At 50.1% G+C, this 21,830-nt stretch overlaps 1 protein-coding gene across 1 annotated transcript in view; it reads left to right on the top strand.

The window, feature by feature from the left end:
• Slc2a5 (solute carrier family 2 member 5) overlaps nucleotides 1-18,572 on the top strand; it is a 22,859-nt gene extending 4,287 nt beyond the window's left edge. Inside the window, exons 2-12 of the mRNA XM_028757950.1 lie at nucleotides 793-891; nucleotides 1,319-1,479; nucleotides 5,675-5,799; nucleotides 10,790-10,942; nucleotides 14,645-14,770; nucleotides 14,856-15,043; nucleotides 15,209-15,319; nucleotides 16,045-16,146; nucleotides 17,181-17,256; nucleotides 17,768-17,895; nucleotides 17,993-18,572. Coding sequence (XP_028613783.1) covers nucleotides 793-891; nucleotides 1,319-1,479; nucleotides 5,675-5,799; nucleotides 10,790-10,942; nucleotides 14,645-14,770; nucleotides 14,856-15,043; nucleotides 15,209-15,319; nucleotides 16,045-16,146; nucleotides 17,181-17,256; nucleotides 17,768-17,895; nucleotides 17,993-18,199 — 1,476 coding nt within the window. The 3' untranslated portion in view covers nucleotides 18,200-18,572. The remainder of the gene's footprint in view (nucleotides 1-792; nucleotides 892-1,318; nucleotides 1,480-5,674; nucleotides 5,800-10,789; nucleotides 10,943-14,644; nucleotides 14,771-14,855; nucleotides 15,044-15,208; nucleotides 15,320-16,044; nucleotides 16,147-17,180; nucleotides 17,257-17,767; nucleotides 17,896-17,992) is intronic.
• The last annotated feature ends 3,258 nt before the right edge of the window (nucleotides 18,573-21,830 follow it).

Here is a 21,830-nt window from a genome sequence, read left to right as displayed (position 1 = left end):
GAAGGAAGGAAGGAAGGAAGGAAGGAAGGAAGGAAGGAAGGAAGGAAACCATACAGCCATGGTAACTCTCATCTATATTGCAAGAACTCAGGGAGGCTGAGGCAGGAGGATTAAAAGTTCAAGACCAGCCTGAGCAATTTAACAAGACCTGTCTCAAAACAAAGCAATAGCAGCAACAACAACCACCCTAAGTGATGGAAAGCTTGATTCACCAGTATAAGACCCAGTCACTGTCCAGTTCCCAATTCCCATCCTCCCACCCATCCTTCTCTCCTACAGACAACTGAGCCAGGCATGGTCTAAGTGCCGGTGATACCACGGTGAGCGAACCTGACAGAGGGCCCTCCCTGTGGTGTTGATTTTGTCTGTAGAGAAGGAAGGGTCCAAACTGTCTAGATACATGAAGGCACTTAATACCTGGAAGCCACTCGAAGGTAGAACCAGGGAACTGTCTTCTGAAAAGCTGTCCATATGTCACCCTGGCACACACGTGCCTTCGAAGACCCCCCCCCCCCCCGCATGGGATCCTGGTATGTGAGGAACTCTTGGGAAAGCACCAGAGGGCCAGCTGCAGTGAGGTGGCTGCATAGGCACTTGCTGGAAGTCCCAGGTACCCTGGCTGTTTAGGCAGGATTGTTTGAGCCGAGGTGGAGAACAGTCACACAGGGGTAGCCTGCTCTAACCTCAGCGGATCAGTCTTTGGCTATAGAGTAGACTAGAATGTGTGTACACTGGAAGTACAGCAGGGGAACTCCCTGTGTCCCTCACTGGCATCCACCCTACCTCCCACAGAAGTTGACGTTGGTCCTTTCTCTGGCAACGCTAATCGCTGCCTTTGGCTCATCCTTCCAATATGGGTACAACGTGGCTGCCGTCAACTCACCCTCAGAGGTAGGTCACTGTGGTGAGTAGCCCACGGCTGCTTGTGGAGGAGCTTGTGGTCCCTAAAGAGCAAACACAGCCTACCCCTTAAGGGAAAGGAAAGTCCCTTCAGGACCCAGGCCACGTGAACGACCCAAGTCCTCAGACCTCAGATTCTCATGGACATACCTTTCTGTGGTCTGGCTGTGTGTGGAGTCATCTGGAGGGCAGTGGTCACAGCATCCACAAGGCCACAGTCATTCCAGGGTGTGAGAAACACCCCGGGGTGGGGGGTGTGGGTGGGGCTGGCCTGCCATAGTTCTTCCCGGGGTATCACAAACAACACACTACCCAAGCAGCTCTGTCCCTATCTCTGGCAGGGCTGTCCCACCCAGCAGCTAAACGCCTATTAATTCTTTCTGGGAAACAAACTGGTTCTGTGCCCTCTGTCCCCTAGTTCATGCAGCAATTTTACAACGACACCTACTATGACAGAAACGAGGAAAAGATTGAGTCCTTCACCTTGACGCTGCTGTGGTCCCTGACAGTGTCCATGTTCCCCTTCGGAGGCTTTATAGGGTCTCTCATGGTTGGAACCTTGGTGAATAAATTGGGCAGGTAAGGGATGAGTAGGTGTGTGTGTGTATGTGCGTGTGTGTATGTGTGTGTGTGTATGTGCACTTACTGGTGTTGGTATGTGAATATAAGCATGCTAGTGCAAGTGTTTATGTGTGCACGTGGAAGCCGGGGTAAACGTTGAATGTCTTTCCTCTGTTGCTTTTCATCTTTTATTTTAATTTCTTCTTCTTATTTTATGCGTATGAGTGTTCTGCCTCCACTTAAGTGGGTGTGCTGCCTGTGTGCCCAGTGCCTGATGTGGTCAGAAGAGGGCGCTAGATCCCCTGGGACTGGGATTCAGGACTGTTGTAAGCTGCCACGTTAGCGCTGGGAGCTGAGCCCAGATCCTTTGCAAGAACAGCAAGGATTCCTAACCACTAGGCCATCTCTCCATCCCCTTCTTCATCAACTTTTTTTCCAACATATTTTTTACTGAATCTTAGGGAACTTCACAGTGCCCAGCCTTAGCAGGACCACCAACCCATTCACTCCCGGCCCTCAGCGGCAGCTCTGTCCATGGGCCTCAACGTGGTCTCAGGTGATCATCACGCCATCACAGCACACAGCCCTCTGAGGCAGCAAAATCCCACCGGCTGGGCTGACTGGTCAGTGTGCTTCAGAAGCCTGCCAGACTTCACGCCTCCCCTTCCCCGCTGTCCCCACTGCTTCTTTCTCTCTTGCTTGGGCTCCAGTCACACACACCACTGTGCCTACCTTTTAAGATGTATTGTGGGGATCAGAACTCAGGTCCCCAAGCTTACATGCACAACAGGCACTTTTCTGGCTGGGCATCTGACCAGCCTCTGTTCCTAATTCCAAAAGAGTGTCTCATGTAGCCCAGGTTGGTCTCACGCTCACTGTGTAGTCAAGGGCTATACTGAACTTGTGATTTTTTTTTTCTGGGCTTCTTCCTCCCAATTGATGGGATTGCAGTCACGTGTCCACATGCCCCGTGAGGGTAGATAGATTTTTATTACCCCAACCTCACCTCTTAAAGATCCATCATCAGGTTTTAAACATGAGCCTAAAACTGATGTCCTTGTCATAAGAAGAGGGTAGACTGAGCATGGCCAATTTTCCTTTCTATTGGGGTCATTCAAAGAAGCTGGACAGGGACTAATATTTGGGGTCCTAACGAAGGACCTAGGTGTCAGAGATGGCTGGGGACATTCCCTGGAATGAACATTACGTGTCAGAGAAGACAGAGGGCTTCATGTCCTTTGCCTCAGTCAAATCAAAAACCACTTTCCCTTTGGTGTTTTCTGACTTTGGGAGAGTTAAGTACCCATACGCAGTAGGGTATACTATAATCTCAGGACTCAGTGGGTGGAGGCAGAAGGATCTGGAGTTCAATACCACCCTGGTCTACAAAATGAGACCCAGTCATGAATCAAGACCAGGGTCTGGAACCTTGCTTTGAAACTTCAGTACTTTTGGAAAGAGTCTTGGGGATGGAGGGATGGCCCAGTGGTTAAGAGCACTTGTTGCTCTTGCAGAGGACCCAGTTTTGGCTCCCAGCACCCACAGGGCAGTTCTCAACCATCTGTAACTCCAGTTGCAGGGGATCTGACGCCCTCTTCTGACCTCCACAGACGCGCGTGTACACAGTGCGTAAACATACATTTAGGCAAAATAATTCACACACATAAAATTAAATGTATAAACAAATCATAATATTTTTTCCTTAAGTATACAGCCTCTAGTCGGGGATCTGAGACCTTGAGATTGTCCTGCGAGGTTAGGGTGAGCCCATAGCTTCCTCTGGGACCCCCCAGCATGAGTCAGATCTGCAGGACACAGGTCAGCACTAGTGAACTCTTACCCAGGTGGGGCTAAGCCTTGCTCACTGAGATAACCACTTAGAATCCAGTCAGCAGGGGTTCAGTTGTTTGCAGCTGCCTTAAATATTTGCAGAAAAAAAAACCCCAGCAACAGTGACCTAATTTATGGGTGGTTTCTATGTGCCAAACACTAACTAAAGAGCTGGTAGAAGTATGTTCATAGCTGAGCAGGGGGCACAGCCCTATGATCTCAGCTCTTCAGAGGCAGCAGAGAGAGTCTAAAGTTTTAGGCCATCATACATACATGGCATTGTGTTTTTCAAACACACACACACACACACACAAACCCTGATGGGAGTTTTAGTTGGCTTGCTTGCTTATTTTATCTTGTCTGAGGTTATGGTAGTGGAACCCCAGGCCTTGTGCATCACTGATAGAATGAATGTGTCACTGTGTCTTGAAGCCATGTTGAAACCTCTGTGGATAAGGTGGTTCTATCTTGCCGGGTGGTGGTGGCGCACGCCTTTAATCCCAGCACTTGGGAGGCAGAGGCAGGCAGATTTCTGAGTTCAAGGCCAGCCTGGTCTACAGAGTGAGTTCCAGGACAGCCAGGGCTACACAGAGAAACCCTGTCTCGAAAAACAAACAAACAAACAAACAAACAAACAAAGGTGGTTCTATCTTCTTTTGTCTGGTCTTGGGTTTGGAGGGGGGTTGTTTGTTTGTTTTTATTTTGCTATTGTTTTGACTTTTTAAACAGTATTTCTAATATATATATATATATATATATATATATATATATATATATAAATATGAGTTTTGTTTGCACATATATATGTACTGTGTGCAAGCCTGTTGCCTACAGAGTTACAGACAGTTGTGAGCCATCAGGTAGGTGCCAGGAATCAAACCCGGGTCCCACAGAAGAGCAGCCAGTGCTTTTAATCACTGAGCCATCTCTTTAACCCCCTTTGATTTTTTTTTTTCTCCCTAAGACAGTATTTCTCTGTGCCCTGGAACTCACTCCGTAGACCAGGCTGGCCTTGAATTCACAGAGATCTGCCTGTCTCTAGCTCTGGGTTACTGGGAGCCACCACTGCACAGAGTGGCTTGTTTTTCTTTGAGGCAGGGTTGGTAATCCTCCTGCCTCAGCATCCTATGATATGAGTTTAGGACATGAGCCACTATGTCCGGCTCTTTTCGCCTCTTTCTAATAGCCGTGTGTCTGTGATATTTTTTACTTTTACATCAGTTTATATTTTGGCATTTCTCAAGGCTATTGGTGGACCTTGAGAGCAGACCGTATTAGCTTTTGTTGTCTTCATTCCTATGTTTTCCAACTTCTTTCCTTCATTTTAAGCATCAGCTCTTTTCTCTTGTGCATTATACTTTGGCTTTATCTAAGAATGCATCTCAAAGCTACCTGGAGTTTATACTTCTAGAATCTTCTAGTTTTACATTTTTGTCTATTACCTTATTGAATGACTATCTGTGAAGGGTGCAAAGTCTGTGTCTAGATTCATTTTTAATTGTTTATTTGGGCCTTTGTTGTTGTTGTTGTTGTTTCGAGACAGGGTTTCTCTGTGTAGCCCTGACTGTCCTGGAACTCACTCTGTAGACCAGGCTGGCCTCGAACTCAGAAATCCACCTGCCTCTGCCTCCTAAGTGCTGGGATTAAAGGTGTACGCTACCACCGCCCGGCTCTTTGGGCTTTTAAAAACGTTTTTATCCTTCATTTTATTTTATGTGTATGGGCGTCTTGCCTGCATGTGTGTCTGATGCCCAGGAAACCAGAAGAAGTTATCAGTTCCCCTAGAACTGCAGTCAGAGATGGTTGTGAGCTGGCATGTGGGTACTGGGACTTGAACCCAGGTCCTCTGCAAGAGCCGAGTGGTCTTGACAGTGGTCTGTAGTCTACATTCTTAAGGTTTTTTTGTCTGTTTGTTTGTCTTGTTTTTGATTGTTGTACTGGAACTGAATCCAGGCCTGGGCACATGCTAGGCAACCACTCTACCCCCAAGTGGCATAGCCAACTCTGTCTGTCCTTGAGACAATCTCCACCCTGTTCTGCCAGCTTTGGCCCAAGCTGCTAGATCCAGCAATACCTAGGTCCACATAGCTCAGTCTTCTGAGTGCTAGGACTGTGGTCAGGGAGAAGCCCAGGCCTTGTATCTCAGTCCATGTTCCTCTGTCCCCATTGCCAGTGCCCTCTGACCTTTACCCCCACAGCAGGGTATGCACCTGACCTCTGTCAGTTCCAGGGCCCAGCAAGCTCACTGCTGTAACTGGGGGACACTGCTGAGAGCAGACACTAAGGAAGGAGTGTTTGTTGACTGAATGTCTTGCTGCTGAATGAACGATGAAACAGATGCATGAATGGCTCCTTAAGCTAACCCGACTTTTACCCTCCACAGAAAGGGGGCCTTACTGTTCAACAACATATTCTCCATCCTGCCAGCCATCTTAATGGGGTGCAGCCAACTTGCCCAATCATTTGAGCTAATAATTGTTTCCAGACTTCTGGTTGGGATATGTGCAGGTAAGGAACCCTTCCTGGTGGCTCCCAGGGATCTGATTCGGTCTGGGGCCTCTGAAGCCCAGAGACTGAGGCTGACCCTACACAGGCGCCGGAGTTTGTTCCTCATCCTCATGGGTGGGCAGTGGGCAGGCCTTCACAGCAACGCTTCCTGAAGGGGAAGCTGTCTTTTGCTTTGTTTTTCCAAAGCTGGGATTGAACCCAGAACCCCACGGGAGCTAAATAATCACTTTATCACGGAGCCACAGTTCATAGCCCAGGAAAGTTGTTCTTCCTATGAGTAAACTATAAACTCTGAGTTCTGAAGGATTCTTCCAGCCTGGTCCTTCTCAGTATCTCAGCATTGACTAAGATAATGGCCTGCCTGTTGAGGGGTAGTGTCATTTAGTGAGCAGTGTCTTTGTATGGTATACTGTCCTACGTCATGAGAACAAAAAGGTCTCATGAAATTCTGTTTCAGTTGTTCTTCTGTGCACGTGTAAGAGAACCAAGTCGAACCATGGATTTCTGGGATGTTGTGGGTTATTTTTAAGATTTCCTTATTTTTATGTGCATTGGTGCTTTGCCTGCATGTATGTCTGTGTGAGGGTATCAGATCCTCTGGAACTTCAGCACTCAGGAAGTAGAGATGGATCTCTGTGAGTTTGAGGACAGCCTGATCTACAATAGTTAGCTCAGGCCAGCCAAATTGAAGAACGATAGGATAGAAGTGTGTGTATGGTGTGGGGGGTTGTAACCGTATTGGGGGGGAACCTATAGCCCTTGGGCAAACTCCACTCAGTACTAAGTCATGCTCCCCACCCCTACCCCACCCCTGAGAACGCCTGGGCAGTCATGGGTCATGGCTTCATCTGCCTTTGGTTTTCCCTGAAGTTGTCAGCTGTGAGCTGGTACAGTCTCTTTTCCATTGATCGTAAGCATTCAGATAGGTTTCCAATAATAATAATAACCTTGACCAATAACTCACAGCTAAAATTCCACAATTAGGGCTGGTAAGATGGCTCATCAAGTAAAAGTACTTGCTGTTGTGTTTTATAAAAAGAGAGAGAAGTCAGGGATACATTTGGTGGCAGCGTGGTATGGTGCGAGGAAGGGGGTGCTCTGTGGGCCCTTCCCCCTGAGGGACCAGCCATAGAATAGAGAAAATAAATATAATTTAAAAATCTTGACAGATGCTGGCCCTGGTGGCATACACCTATGATATCAGCACTTGATAAGCAAAGGCAAGAGGATAGGGAGTTCAAGGTTGGCTTGGGCGAACCCTGGCTCAAAGCAAAACAAAAAGTAATGAGAGGGCAGGGACAGAGCTTACTCTTCCAGATCAAGGCCCTGGCTTCATCCACAACACACACAGAGAAATAAATCCTAACCTGTGGCTACGGGGGCTCTAACAGTTGCCATGCTGAGGCAGGAGGATTACCAGTTTGGGGCTAGGTTGACACATTTATATGTAGCAAGACCTTGATTGTTTTGTTTTTATTTGCTTGTGTTCGCTTTTGAGATATTCTGTGGCACACACTGACCTCAAACTTTTAGCAATCCTCCTGCATCAGCCTCTGGAGTGCTAGGATTACAGGTATGCATTAGCACACCTGGCTAGGACCTTTGTGGGGCTGAGGGGGTGGAAATTCCAACCTTTATACTTCAAAAAGCATACTTCTAGTGAATGCTGATCAAGTTTTTCCATTTTCATATTTATTTAGGAGTGTGATACACTTGCACGAGCACACATGCGCACGCGTGCGTGAGCTCGCACACACACACACACACACACACACACACACACACACACACACAGAGTTTTCATGAAAGATAATCAGCCAGAAAACAAAACAATACAACTGCCAGGTGTGCTAAGTTCAAGACTTCAAGACCAGGCTGCTCTCCCTAAGACACTGCCTCTTTTAAAACAAAAGTAGACTTTTAACAAAAGTTTCATAAGAAGGGTGACATTATTCCACATCTTTGCAAGTCACTTTAATGTCTGTCTTAACAGCAGACATTTGGATTTTTTGTTGTTGTTTTCATGAGACAAATGACAAATTATAGTCATACAGTAAATAGTATAAACAGACAACAAAATTACAAAACCGCCCACCAGCTCCGGGACTGAGAACCATCTGAGTGACCTCCTCTAGGGGTGTTTCCCAGGAAGGGCTTGGTGGCACGTGTGCATCACACATGACCATCACGGGAGGCAGCAGCCAGTGGCTCCATTATCAGCACCCCGGGCAACAGGGGCGTGTGCTGCCTGGCCCGCGGGAGGGAGGAGTCCAGTGGCTACTGGGGTGAGGTCCAGTCAGAGGGTTCTAGTAATCTACTGCAGAATCACTGCCCAGCCGGCTGGATTTTCAGAGCTGCCCCTGTGTTCAGTTAGCCGTGGCAGCAGATGACAAGCAGCTTCTGGAAAGCTCCTTAGACCTCCTGTACCAGCCACATAGCTCACCCGAGGAGGAGTAAACAGCCCAGCCGTGACTGGCGAGCAAAGGTAGCTGAGCTTTGCTTTCTGGAGGCTCACAGTTCATGGGTTTGTTGTTGATCAACTCCTTGGCAAGAGGACTTAAGGCTTTCCCTGGCCAGAAGGAATGCAGACATTACAACTGCTTCTCCACCCCAGCTCCATGCCCCGCCCTCTCCTCCATGCCCCTCCCCACGCCCCTCCCCTCCCCAATCCAACTCTAGGGTCTTCCCACTTCGATCTGCAAGCGGCATCCCTGTAATTTTAGGCCTGGGGGCCTGAGACAGGAGGATTTCCAGTTTGAGATTAGCATGGGCTACATTACAAGACCCCTCCCCACCAAAAATATACAAATTAGGGATTGCTTCTGGACACTAATGTACTTAATCCAGACACACCTACCAGGCGTCTGTACTTGTTCTCATTTCGTCGTCGTCGTTACTTTTTACGTTAATTTATCGAGTGTGTTTGTGTACGTGAGGGGCACACATATGCCACCCCCTGCTTTGGAGGTCAGAGGATAACTGGCAGGAGTCAGCTCTCTGCTCCCACCATGTGTGTGGGTCCCGGGGATGGAAACCAGGTTGTTGGATTTCGCAAGAGCCTTTACCTGGTGGACCATCTTGCCTGGCCCTTTTTTTTTTTTTTAAGCTAAATCGCAAGCTTCCTTACCTTCTTACTTTTGTACTGGGGACAGAACCCAAAGCCCTGTGCACACGAGACGCGCGCTCGACTCATCCCCTCCCCAACCCATACATTTTTTTTTTTAATATTTATTTTATTGTTGAACTGGGGAAGGGGGCAGGTTGCGGGAGGTGTGAGCACGTGAGTGCAGGAGCCTGCAGAGGCCAGAAGAGAGTCGGATCCAGTGGAGCTGGAGTTACAGGTGCCTGTGAGCTGCCTGTGAGGGCGCTGGGAACCGAACTCAGGACCTCTGCAAGGGCAGCCAGTTCTCTCAACTGCTGAGCCACCTTTCTGGCTCTTGTGTTTTTGTTTCTCGTTTTTTTTTTTTTTTTTTATATTTAGTTGTTTATTTTGTGTGTGTTGGGGGGGGAGCGGGCACGTGCCTCTCCTTCCACCATGCGTTTCCTGCAAATTGAACTCAGATCGAGAGGGTTGGCAGCTGGTGCCTTTACCCACTGAGCCATCCCACCAGCCCCTAGCATCATCTATTCCTAAAAGAGTCATATTTTGACATGATGGGAAATTTTACAAGATTACATGATTGGGGGTGGGGCTGGGGAGATGGCTCAGTTCAATTCCCAGTACCCAGGTCGGCAGCTCACAACCACCTACCTGTAACTCCAGCTCCCAGGGGATCTGACATGTCTGTAAACACACCCACAGAACACACATGCTAAATCACATTACTAAAAAAATAAATAAAATAAACCTTTTAAAACAAATTACATAGTGGGGTTCAGAGTATCCTCAGCCTACATAAATCCCAGAAATGCTTATAATCTAATATATATATATATATATATATATATATATATATATATATATATATACTGAAATTTGTTATTTTTTACATTTGAAGCTTTTCTTCTGAGCTAACTTGCCACTCAGAGCTTTTCTAAGGCATGGCGTCCCTATGTATCCCAGGCTGGCCCAGATCTAACCTTCTGCCTGCTACGTGTGTTAACTGCCTAAGGCAGGGGTTTATTGTCACTGCTGTCCTCAGAAAGTAAGCTGGTGGCCAGGGCTGATGTTGTGACTGATTCTTTTCTCCCTGAGGCAAAGGAGAGGGGTGTGTCTAATCCTCTTCCCTCAGCGACCTGGGCCAGTCAGGAGCAGGACTATGGGGTCTGGCTAAGCTGCACCCCCAGGTAACATAGTCTAGAGCCAAATGAATATTCCTGTCAGGAGCTTCGCCCATGTGATTTCTTTCCTTGATGTTTAAGGGAGTAAGAATTAGAAGAGGTGTTTGCAAGGGCCATTCATTCATTCATTCATTCAGTGTGTTATGGGAGGGTGTGTGTGAGAGGCAGGGTGTGCTAGAGGCCCACCTCTGGAAGGCTCTCCATATTTTTGAGACAGGGTCTCTCACTGAACCTGGAGCTCATTGGTCAGGCCAGGCCAGGCTGCTGGCCTTCGAGCTACAGAGATCTGCCTGGCTCCCGGATCCCCTGCGCGGGGATTACCAGTATGTACTCTCACACCCAGCTTTATGTGGGTTCTGGGAATTGAACTCAGGTCCCCTTACCTGTACAGCAAGTACTTACCAACTGAATTATCCCCGTTGTAAGGGGCAGGCTAGACAGCTCACCTGGCAAAGTCCATTGAGTCTTTGAAGACACGGTTTCTACCAGACATTTTCCTGGTTGTGGTTTTTTTTTTTTTTTTAGATTTATTTATTATGCATACAGTATCCTGCCTGTATGTATGCCTACACACCAGAAGAGGGCACCAGATCTCACTATAGATGGTTGTGAGCCACCGCTGGCCCTCAGAAGAGCAGCCAGTGCTCTTAACCTCTGAGCCATCTCTCCAGCCTTCCTGGTTGTATTCTTGACTCCATTCTCCTTCCAGGTATATCTTCCAACGTGGTCCCTATGTACTTAGGGGAGCTGGCCCCTAAAAACCTGCGAGGGGCTCTTGGAGTGGTTCCCCAGCTCTTCATCACTGTCGGCATCCTTGTGGCCCAGCTGTTTGGCCTTCGGAGTCTCTTGGCAAACGAGGATGGTGAGAAGAGGCCCCACCCCTGCCCCCTCTCCCCAAAGCCCCTACCTAGCACCATTACTGGAAGCTTCTGCCCCCTGACTTCCCTATTCTGTCCAATGGAGTCTGTCTTTTGTCCACGAACTGCTCATTATGCAGTTTTAACCTGAACAAACACGTGGTAAAAAGTTCCTTCTAGAAGATAGCAAGGCGTCTCAACTGAACAGGAAGGGCCTATTTCCCCCAGCGCCCCCCTCCACTAAGTGACTGTCCCCACTCTCAGAAGGCACACGTCTACTGATAAGCGCCGTCGTTACCTCCTCTTTCTCTGTCTCCAGTCTTGAGACACTTTTTTTCATTGTTGAGATAAGGTCTCACGTAAGCCAGGCTGGCCTCAAACTCACATGGTAGTCAGAGTGACCTTGAACTCCTGGTCCTCCTGCCTCCACTCAACAAGTCCTGAGATTTCAGGTGGGCAAGACCACAACTGTTTTATGCAGTGCTGGAGACCAAACCCAGAGATCTGTGCAGATGCTAGGCAAACACTCTGTCAACTGGGCCCAGACCTATGCCCCTATCTTCTCTTTTTTTCCTTCCTTCCTGTCTTTCTTTTTGAGCCTTAAGCTTCTGGGAGACCAGTTGCAATGCTCATGTCTGCTGGGGCTTGGGAGACACGTCTTCTCTAATAGTTTATCTGTTCCTCCCAGTGGCCCCAGGAGATCATGTTCTTTAAACACACCCATTTTACAGATACAGAACCTGAGACTCAGCAGATTGGAAACACGTGCAAAGTCCTGTTAAGATTCAGACCCTGCTGCCTGAGCCTGACTCTGTGTTGCTTTGCCATGCTCCCCTGTCTTCAAGTCCTTCCTGCACGTGTCTGGGACACCTCCATCAAGATGTCACGTTATCCCTGGGAGCCGGGACCTAAAATGAATGAACTAGGGTTGAGTCTCAGGGAGCCCCAGGCAACAGGAGCAGAGTCTGTGCTGCATTGCACTGCGCAGGAGGGAAGGGACTGTTCTGTCCAGAAGAGAACATTCTAGGTCTGGGCAGAGGAGACAAGTATGTCGAAATCCTTTGTGCTTTTAGTTTTAGGGAACTGAAAAAGGGTGGCATGTTAGACCTCCACCCCGTCTGTGACTTTCCTGCTGTACAAGGCTGGGGTTTAACCTGACCCCTGGTTTAGGACAGCTGTTCCACTATAACAGGACTGGCCAGCAGGTGGCGCAGTGGGAGGAGGCACAGGAAGAGGGCACCCACGGTTAAGGCTGCACAGTGGTCAGGGTTGAGAGATGGGATCTGGGTCAGTGTCTGGCGATCCTTGGTGAGGAGGGTTGCAATGTAGGGGACTTGGAGGAGGGGCCCAGGGGCTGGTGACACTGGCTCACATGGGAGATGAGACCATAGCACTTGTCACAGACAGGGCAAGGAGAGATAGGCATAGGGTCCCACGATGATCTGGGGCCCAGTTCTGATTAAGGGGCAGCAGGAGATGGGAAGACATTGCTCTAGCCTAGAAAGTGGTGAAGCCGAACTTGACGTTGGGTGACACTCAAATTCTAGGTGAAATCAGCAATTTCTTGGCCAGGAGCAATGGATTATGGGATGGGGTGAAGGTTCAGAGGCTCACGTGTGTCTTGAGGAAGATCCCAGTTAGATGAGGGTATTCCTGGCCTGTCTCTCTTTTACAGAATCAACTACAAAAGACCAGGGGAGTTAGTTAGACATAGTGGTGCATGGCTGTGATCCTGGGGCTCAGAAGGTAAAGAAAAGAGTCCGAGGGGCTTAAAGTCAGCCTGAGTGAGACACACAGTAGGTCTGAGGCCAGCCTGAGTTACATTCTATTTTCTTAGAGAGAGAGAGACAGAGGCAGAGACAGAGAGAGACAGAGAGAGAGAGAGATGGTTCAGGATGTAGAGAGGCACTTGTTGCCCAATCGGATGACCCGAGGCCCAAGGACCCATGTTGTGCAGAGGACAGTGATATCACAATTGTCTCTGATCGGTGCATGAGCTCTGTGGTATTTTTTCCTTCCCTCGTCCTCTCCCTTCCTCCCTATCTCTTTCTTTCTCACTTTCTTCCTCGCTTCCTCTCTCTCCCCCTTCCCTTCCTCCCTCCTCCTCTCTCCCTCTTCTACACACACATATATCATAAAATAAATAGGTAATAAACATGTAAAAACTCAAAACCCAAAGTGCACGTACACTGGGCATCATGGTGCACGTCCGTCTCTAATCCCAGCCCTCAGGAGGCTGAAACAGGAAGACAAGAGTTCTGGGCCAGTCTGAACTACATGAGACCCATATCAAATGGAAACACATGATTGGCTATTCGCCAGCTGTCAGGTGATTATGATCTCCTCAGATTGGATGAGCAGTGTCAGCCATGTAATCACAAGCAGCCAGAGTCAGCCTGTGTGCATACAGCTTCGCTCCCAAAGAACCAAGTGCTCTCAGCAAGGGGCCCAGACTCTGTTCTGCGTGTAAGATGGGGCCGGCCTGGTTCCCACTCGCTAAGGGGGCCGTAAGGAGGGAGCTACTTTGTGACTGACTGGTTGGTGGCTGGCACACACATGCCATGACGTCACTGGCCCAGAGCACAGGAGAAAAGGCAGGAGAGCCAGCGATGACTCTAGCAGGGGGCGGAACTGCCCGTTTGTCTTGGTAGCCACTTATTCTATTTTTTATGCAAATGGTGTTTTGCCTACATGTCTGTGTGTCTGTGCACCATGTGCATGCCTGGTGCCCTTGGAGGTCAGAAAAGGTCATGAGATCCCCTTACAGGTGGCTGTGAGCCACTGTCTGTCAGGGTGCTAGAAACTGAATCCAGATCCGCTGCAAGGGTAGCAAATGCTCTTAGCCAGGGCCATCCGTCCATCCCGTTATATAGCTATTCTTATTGTGAGCACATCATGCATGATTCTCAGTAAACATAAAGACAAAGAAACCAGATCCCTGAGGCCACCCCCCCAGGTCAAGAGAGAGCTGCATCGCCTCCCAAGGCTGCTGTGAGCCCCTCGACAGCAGTCACTGAGCTGACCTGAACCCTTGTCATCTTCTTGCCTTGGGTCCAGGCTCATCACCTTTGGAGATGGTAGGGTGGGTTTTCACCTGTTTCTGAATGTGATAAAAGGGCCATTCGCTAGACACTGGAGTGTTTACGCCCCATACCACAGATCTGTTCAGGCCATCGTTGTTGTCCTCAGAACTCAGCTACTTCCTAGGATCACAGGATGGGTACTGTGTCCACTCTCTGTGGAATATAATGGGTGTTTGCATCACCATTGCTCTTATTCCTGAGTTAGTCAGCACGGTGCTGACCACTCCAGTTCAGGTGTCCTTGCGTCCCACACAACCATCTCTGGACATATTCCTGGGGTGGGATGGTGGGATGGGTCTCAGTTCGCTCCATCCAGCTAGTCTCTAAAGGACAATGCAGGTCTGTATAATGGCACATGGAGGCTTGCCATTTGCCCACGTCCGTGCCCACACTTGGCGTTACCAGATGTTTTTGTTTGTCCAGCTCCTCGGTGTGCCGTGGTTAGTCATGCCTGAGCCACTGTGTAAATAGCCACCAGATATCCACTGAAAAAGTCAAGCTTAGTCCCCAAAGAGCCCTCATCCTCCCTCAGGGCTATGTCACAGGCTACCTGCCACAGTTCAGAGTGGAGAGAAAGGTCTCCATGTCTTCAGTGCTTTTGTGACCGTAGACCCTTGCTTGCAGGCTGGCCGATTCTCCTGGGTCTAACTGGAGTCCCCGCAGGCCTTCAGCTCCTCCTCCTCCCCTTCTTTCCCGAGAGCCCCCGCTACCTGCTGATTCAGAAGAAAAATGAATTAGCTGCTGAGAAAGGTGAGGTTTGTCATGGTTTTCTCTTGACCCTGGTCCCCGGGCTCTTCAGCTCTGAGCTCATGCCCTCTGCTCGTCCCTCCCTCAGCCCTACAGACCCTCCGAGGCTGGAAAGATGTGAGCCTAGAGTTGGAGGAGATCCGGAAGGAGGATGAGGCCGAGAAAGCAGAGGGCTTCATCTCTGTGTGGAAGCTGTTCACTGTACGGTCCCTCCGCTGGCAACTCATCTCCACGATTGTCCTCATGGCTGGCCAGCAGCTGTCAGGAGTGAACGCGGTACGGGCAGCCTGGGCAGCCCATCAGCTTGGGGAGGCAGAAAGCAGCGTGCGACTGGGTGCTCACGATGATTCTCCCACGTATCTCTGAAGGGTTGGGGTGTAGTGGGCCACTGGCCATCCTACATTCAGGGCCCTCTGCCAAACCCCATGGTTTCTCCTCCAGATCTACTACTACGCTGACCAGATCTACACCAGCGCAGGTGTGAAAAGCAATGACGTCCAGTACGTGACAGCTGGGACAGGGGCCGTCAATGTGTTTATGACCACCCTTACGGTGAGTGTCTGTGAGGTGACGGTCCCTTAAGCCACTAAGGTGGAGGGATATCTAAGGAGTGTAAAAGCTCCCAGCCTTGAATGGAGCTGGGCCTTTGGACTATAATATGCCCCCTGGGCTCTGACACCTCAGCCTCAAAGCTCTGCTGTAAGCATACCCCTGACTCTAGCGTGGGGGCAGTCAAGGACCCCTAACACAGAGCTCTCACTGTGTGCCCTGACCTCTTCTATCTGGGTCTGCTGAGCATGGCAGAAGTGCAGGGTCTTTGTGCAGGCCTTGCAGGGAGCTCGTGACTCGCTGCTTAGGTTCCTGAGTGAGACCTGGACCCCATGTAGACAGAATCTCTCAAGTTTACTCCAGTGCCTGACAGAATCTCTCAAGTTTTCCCCAGTGCCTGGCTTCTTCTTTGCAGGAGGCCAGAAGCTTCCAACCCCAGGACTGAGGCTCTTGATGTGCGTTCTCATGTAAGAGTGAGCGTCTGGTGGGGCCTAGTAACCCAGCTGGACCTCCACACTGGCCACCCACCAACGCATGCTTCTGGGCATGCGTGTACGCTCATTTACACACCAGTGGCTGGGCACACACTCCTCCTGGCCCCTCAAAAGTTGGCTGAGGGATAGTGAGGACTGTTCCTGTGATGGCACCTTTTAGTAGGTGTGCTCTGTCCCACGAGGACATCGGGCACGGGGTCTAGAAGCTCACGGTCTCCCTTCCCACACCCCCAGATCTTCGTAGTAGAGCTTTGGGGACGGCGGTTCCTACTCCTCATCGGCTTCTCCACCTGCCTCACGGCCTGCGTGGTGCTGACTATCGCGCTGGCACTGCAGGTAAGGAGCCCTGTGCTGATCTTCCGCTTAGGGAACCCCAGGGAAGGTGGTGTCACATCGAGAAATGAGAGGGGGGAGACCCTCTCAGGACTCTTTAAACCAAGAATGAGGCCATGTTGGAGTTCTCTTTCTCTCACCTGTGTCCACCACCTGTCTGTAGTTTACGGCCTGGCTGTCCTGGAACTCACTATGTAGACCAGGCTGACCTCAAGCTATTTTTACAGAAAATTTTAATAGAGTTTTACAAGGGAAAGACATTATACACTGACCCCAACTGGACTGGAATATCATCCAAAACCACACACAGATGCTTTCAACATATATCCACGTTACTTCCAACGCATGAAGGCTACTTGTTGTTCAAGTTTGCTTTTAGCCTATTGGCTACTTTCAGCAAATGATTACACACACACACACACTTGTACACATGCACAAACACGCATGCACGCACACATGCCCCCATGTACAAGTGCGAGATTAAAGCGACACATTTGGTGTAGGTTTTAAGAGCTGATTGCATAGGGAATCAAGGCATAGTCAGGTTGGTCCCATTGCCTGCCTTAATGGGAGAATATACTTATCCAGGCTGAGCACACAGTAGGAGGGCCAGTTAAGTTCAAACTTGTCCATGATCTCAAAGCATGTTAGTAACTTAGCTACAAGGTCCAGCAAAAGTCCCGCCCCTTTGAAGGCCAGAGGAAGAGATTAACACAGCAGGTGCCAGCTGAGCTGGTGACTCAGAAGTGGCACACACGCTGTCCCCAGCCTATGTTTTCACCATAGTAAAGGGACTAGGCACCAGCATGAGTGTGTTCTAGTGAGTACAGTCATTGTCAGATGTCAAGGGACCATGTGTCCTTCCCCCAGTGAATCCAGGTCCCCCTCAGGTGACTCCTAGGATCTCATCAAGTTGTGTGGCACTGCTGATGCCTTCCACATCCTGGAGCCACCTCTGCCCTGAGGTCCCCCAGGCTCCCGCCCCAGCTGGCCTTTGCATTGCTACATACTAACTACCTGTCTCTCCACTCCCACAGAGCACCGTCTCCTGGATGCCCTATATCAGCATTGTCTGTGTCATTGTCTACGTCATAGGACATGCCCTGGGGCCCAGTACGTATCCCTTGGCTAGTTTTCCAGTTTCAGTGACCCACATCCTGATCCTTCATGATACTCTCTGAGAATCCCCAGGGAGGGTGGATGTGACCCCCCCCAAAGTGACATCTCCCTCGCTCCTTTTAGCACAGGATGGGAGGAGCTCCTTTTAGCACAGGATGGGTTGACAGTGCTGCCATGTTTGATTGGCAGAGTGAGCTCCACAGGCAGCCTCTGCCATCCATCTGTCACAGCCTCTGCCATCCATCCATCATGTCTGACATCCTTATGAACGGCAACTGCATCCTCACTTAGCTACCTCACAGAGGCTTGTGTCTTGCAGATACTCACTGCCCTCATGGCCAGGTAGCTAGGGTGCCAAAGCACCCATGGGTTCAAGGACCCCTGTGAGTCACTGTGCCACCTGGGAAAGTGTCTCCCCCTAACCTACCTTCCCTCCCGTCTTCTTCTTCTCTGTACCCCTTCCCTCTCATGCCTCTCCCTCACCCCTCTGTCCCCCCTCTCTCAGGTCCCATCCCTGCCCTGTTCATCACTGAGATCTTCCTGCAGTCCTCCCGGCCAGCCGCCTACATGGTCGGAGGCAGTGTCCACTGGCTCTCTAACTTCACCGTCGGCCTCATCTTCCCCTTCATTCAAGTGAGTGGGACCCGAGGCCCCAGCATCACCCACATCCCCAAGCCACCAAGCCAGAGCCTTGCAGCACACCTTACCATGCCGGTCCCTTTCCCCACAGGTGGGCCTTGGTCCCTACAGCTTCATCATCTTTGCCGCCATATGCCTCCTCACCACCGTCTACATCTTCATGGTCGTCCCGGAGACCAAGGGCAGGACGTTCGTCGAGATCAACCAGATTTTTGCCAAGAAGAACAAGGTGTCGGACATACATCCGGGGAAGGAGGAGGAGCTTAACAAACTCCCACCTGCTACCTCGGAACCTTAGCAGAGCCAGGCCAGTGCAGCCAGTCTGCATGGACCTCCTGTCTAGACTTTGGTTCTGGATTCTTGTCTGTGACACTGGAAGGGAGACGAGCCTGTTGAGGAATGTCAGCTTTGTCACCAGCCTCCACTCAGTGGAAACATCTGACTGGCTTCTGTGCTTTTCTGCTGTCATAGGCTCTTGATCACATGCAAAGCCAGCCTTCGCCTTTGCTGGGTTGACTATGGTGAGGGTCTTGTAACATCGCTTTTCCAACAAAAAGAGTTACTGCAAAACCAGATGTGACGATCATATTTTACCAGCAAAACTGACTCTCGTGTGGCTCCCATGGACTTAGAGAGGCCACCAGCATCTGCTCGAGATTGATGTCATCATCTTTCCCTACCCAGCCATGTCACAAAGCTGGGAACAGACCTTTTGGGAAGACACACTGAGTGTGAATTATTAGCTGTAAACGATACTATTCTGTATAGCCAATAAAACAAATCTGATCACTCCTCACCAAGACAGACCAGTTCTCTGTGAGCAGAGGAAGGCCATAGGGGTGACCCTGCTGCAGAGGGTGGCTGGTCTCCCCAGAGCAGGATCTGGCATGGGAGGACGAAAAGACTCCCTGCTGAAGGAAGGGCTGGGAGAGAGCTGCAAATCTGTGAAGTGTTGTGTGTTAAGTCGGAGACTCTGCATGTCTGCCGTTGTATGGTGAACACTAAGGAGACCTGAAGAGGGGGCTACAGGAAGGGAAATGGAAGGGATGGGATGTTCTTACATCAACATGGCAGAACTGAAGTCTGAGAGAGAAGGGAGAGGGGGAGGGGGAGGGAGAGGGAGAGGGAGAAGGAGAGGGGAGAGGGAGGAGAGGGAGAGGTTGCAAAAGTATAGAGAAAGCCTTGAAGTGTTTGAGAAAGGAGATCCTAAGTGGGCTATGGCGTGTGGTGTCTTCTATGGTTAGAACGGCAGCAGTCAGGATAACAGGGAAAGCTATGGGAATCTGGAGCGGTTGTTATTAGTATAGAATAAAGATTCTTCCGCATCGAGTTATGCAACTAGCAAGAACAGTCTGACACACAGGAAGCACATGCTGCGACTGAGCCATCCTTTGCCACATGAGGGAAAGAGAACACTGAAGGACTGACTCTCTGAATGCTGAGGAGTGGTGCTGTCAGAATGGGGAGCTAGGGACTGTGGTACCACTGTGGATTCTGCTCACAGGAGCAGTAGCACTTAGATCCAGGAGAGCCTCGAGTCTGAAAAGACGAGGGTGCTAAGGTCCTGTTCCCCAATTGGTTCTTGATCCACCAATAAAGATGCTAGCGGCCAATGAGCTGGGCAGAATAGGTGGAACTTCCGGTCCCTACCCTCCTCACCCCACCCACGCCCGCCCTCCCACCCCGGAAGGAAAGCTAGCAGACGAAGAAAAGAGGAAAATGTTTTCGGCAAGCTTGAGAGGGAGAAAAGCCAATCAGCCATGTGAGATCTCGGGTGGAGTGGCCGTAGGTCACTTTTCCAGCCTGGAATCTGGGGTGTTGAGCTGGAACTGAAAGTGGCTGAGCAACTCAAGTTGACAACAGATAGAACGCTGCGCTGGGAGTACTGGGAAGGGCACGCTAGCCATAGTAGACTGGAGGCGCCCAAAAAAGCAGGTTGAAATTGAACAATTGAACAGTGCGTGTGTGTGTGTGTGTGTGTGTGTGTGTGTGTGTGTGTGCCATCCATGAATTCAATATTCTCTGGGTGGGAACTGGTAGCTCAGCCTGTTCCCAGTGCTTTAAAGCAGGGTAGCAAAAGCTACTCGCAATGCGAATCAACTCCCTGGTTCAAATCTTGGCTCTACCATTAACTATGCAAAATGCCAAGTCACTTAGCTTTTCTGTACTTCAACTAAAAGTGGGACAGAACACATCCCATGTGGCTGGTGCAGGGCTAAATGACTTCATATGCTCGTAGCGTCTAGCTCAGTGATGCGCGCGTTTGGTACTCTGCTGTGTTGACGCGCTTGGGGATAAGCGCTCCTCTCGAGACTGTGGAAACCCATAAGTCAAACACGGAGGAGTGGACGGCAGACGGTGGGCGAGTGCCGATGGTATGGATCCTGAGAGGACGGCAGGCAGTGGGCGAGTGCCGATGGTATGGATTCTGGAATGCTCCATGTGGCAGTCGATTAGAGTTGGAGATCTTGGCATGAACTCACATATAATTTAAGACTCGGATCTAGAAAGAAACCCAGGAAGTTGCAGGGCTATAAGAGAGTGTATAAGTCTTTGGTGCGTGGGGAGTGTGGATACAGGGCCTCATTAGGAATCCCTGGCTGGCCTGGATGGCATTGAACTCAGATCTGCCTGCCTTTACCTCCCGAGTGTTGGGATTAAACAGGTACTTTACCATACTCAGTGACCCTTTAAGTCTGAGAACCACACCGAGTCTGAACTTGGTTACTATGACAGTCCTGGAGGCTGAGTGTGTAGCTCGGTGGCAGAGCCTAGCGGATTCAAGGCCCTGGGTTCCATCCCCAGCCTTGAAAAACAATCACGAGAACCCTGGTGTTAGAACACCAAGTCCCTAGCAGTTCCTGGTGGACTGGAGAAGGGAGAGACCAGTTGGTAAACGCGGGGCTCGGGGAAAGAGAAGGTGAATGAGAAAGCCAGAAAGGGAGACAGGGAGACGATGCCGTGGAACACTGAGGCTGCAGGAAGGGTCTGAGTGTGATGGGCAGCCCATGGGCAGAGCAGAGCCCCAGGTCTAGTCACACATACAGTCTAGAGAATCACCCCATCTGTCCCACAGATGAGTTGGGGCTCCCTGGAAGAAGGTAGGCCCCCAGAGCTTTTTTGAGACCGGGTTCAGACTTCATTTGTGCGAGAGTGAGTTGGGTGTGTACAGAAGTTAGCGGTTGCATGGGAACCACAAGGAAAGGGCCAGAGGAAGAGGCTCATTGGATTCACTGACCTCCAAGGGGCACAGTTTGGCGGGGACAAGGGTAGGTATGTAAGCTAAGGACCACTCCAGAGACAGGAATGATGAGAACAGTTCTCGCTCCTGCCCTTCAGTCTGAGTGCGTTCTCATCCGCATGAATGACACCTGTGTGGTCAGAGTTAATGACAAATACCCAGAATCCCGAGGTTTGAAGTCAAGATGTTCCGAGGGCTAAGCCAGGCGTGGCTGCACAGCCCTGTAAACCTAGCTTGGAAGGTGAAGGAAGGAGATTAGGAGTTCAGGGTATCCTTGGCTACATACTGGATTCCAGACTAGCCTGGGACACTTAAGACTCTATCTCCAAAATCCAAAACCAGTCTCCTCCCCTAGAAACGGCTCTTGGGTGAATCCACATGGAACGGAGTCAGGGCAGTGAGTCTCCACGGGAGGGTTTTAAGCTGTGAGAGCAGAGGCAGACAGGACGGGACTGTGCAAGGGTTCATCTAGCCCAGTGGTCAGACACATTTCAGAGCCAGAATCAGGCCCAGAGTCTCACACTCATAGCACTTACACACACATGCACACACACACAGTACTTACACATGCACACACACACAGCACTCACACACACAACACACACAGTACTTACACACACACACACAGCACTCACACACAACACTCACACACACATATGCACACTCAGCACTCAAACACACAGCACTC

The sequence above is a fragment of the Grammomys surdaster genome, unplaced genomic scaffold, assembly GCF_004785775.1.
Source record: "Grammomys surdaster isolate TR1022 unplaced genomic scaffold, NIH_TR_1.0 126185, whole genome shotgun sequence".
NCBI lineage: Eukaryota > Metazoa > Chordata > Mammalia > Rodentia > Muridae > Grammomys > Grammomys surdaster.
This window is presented reverse-complemented; position numbering and strand designations above follow the sequence as displayed.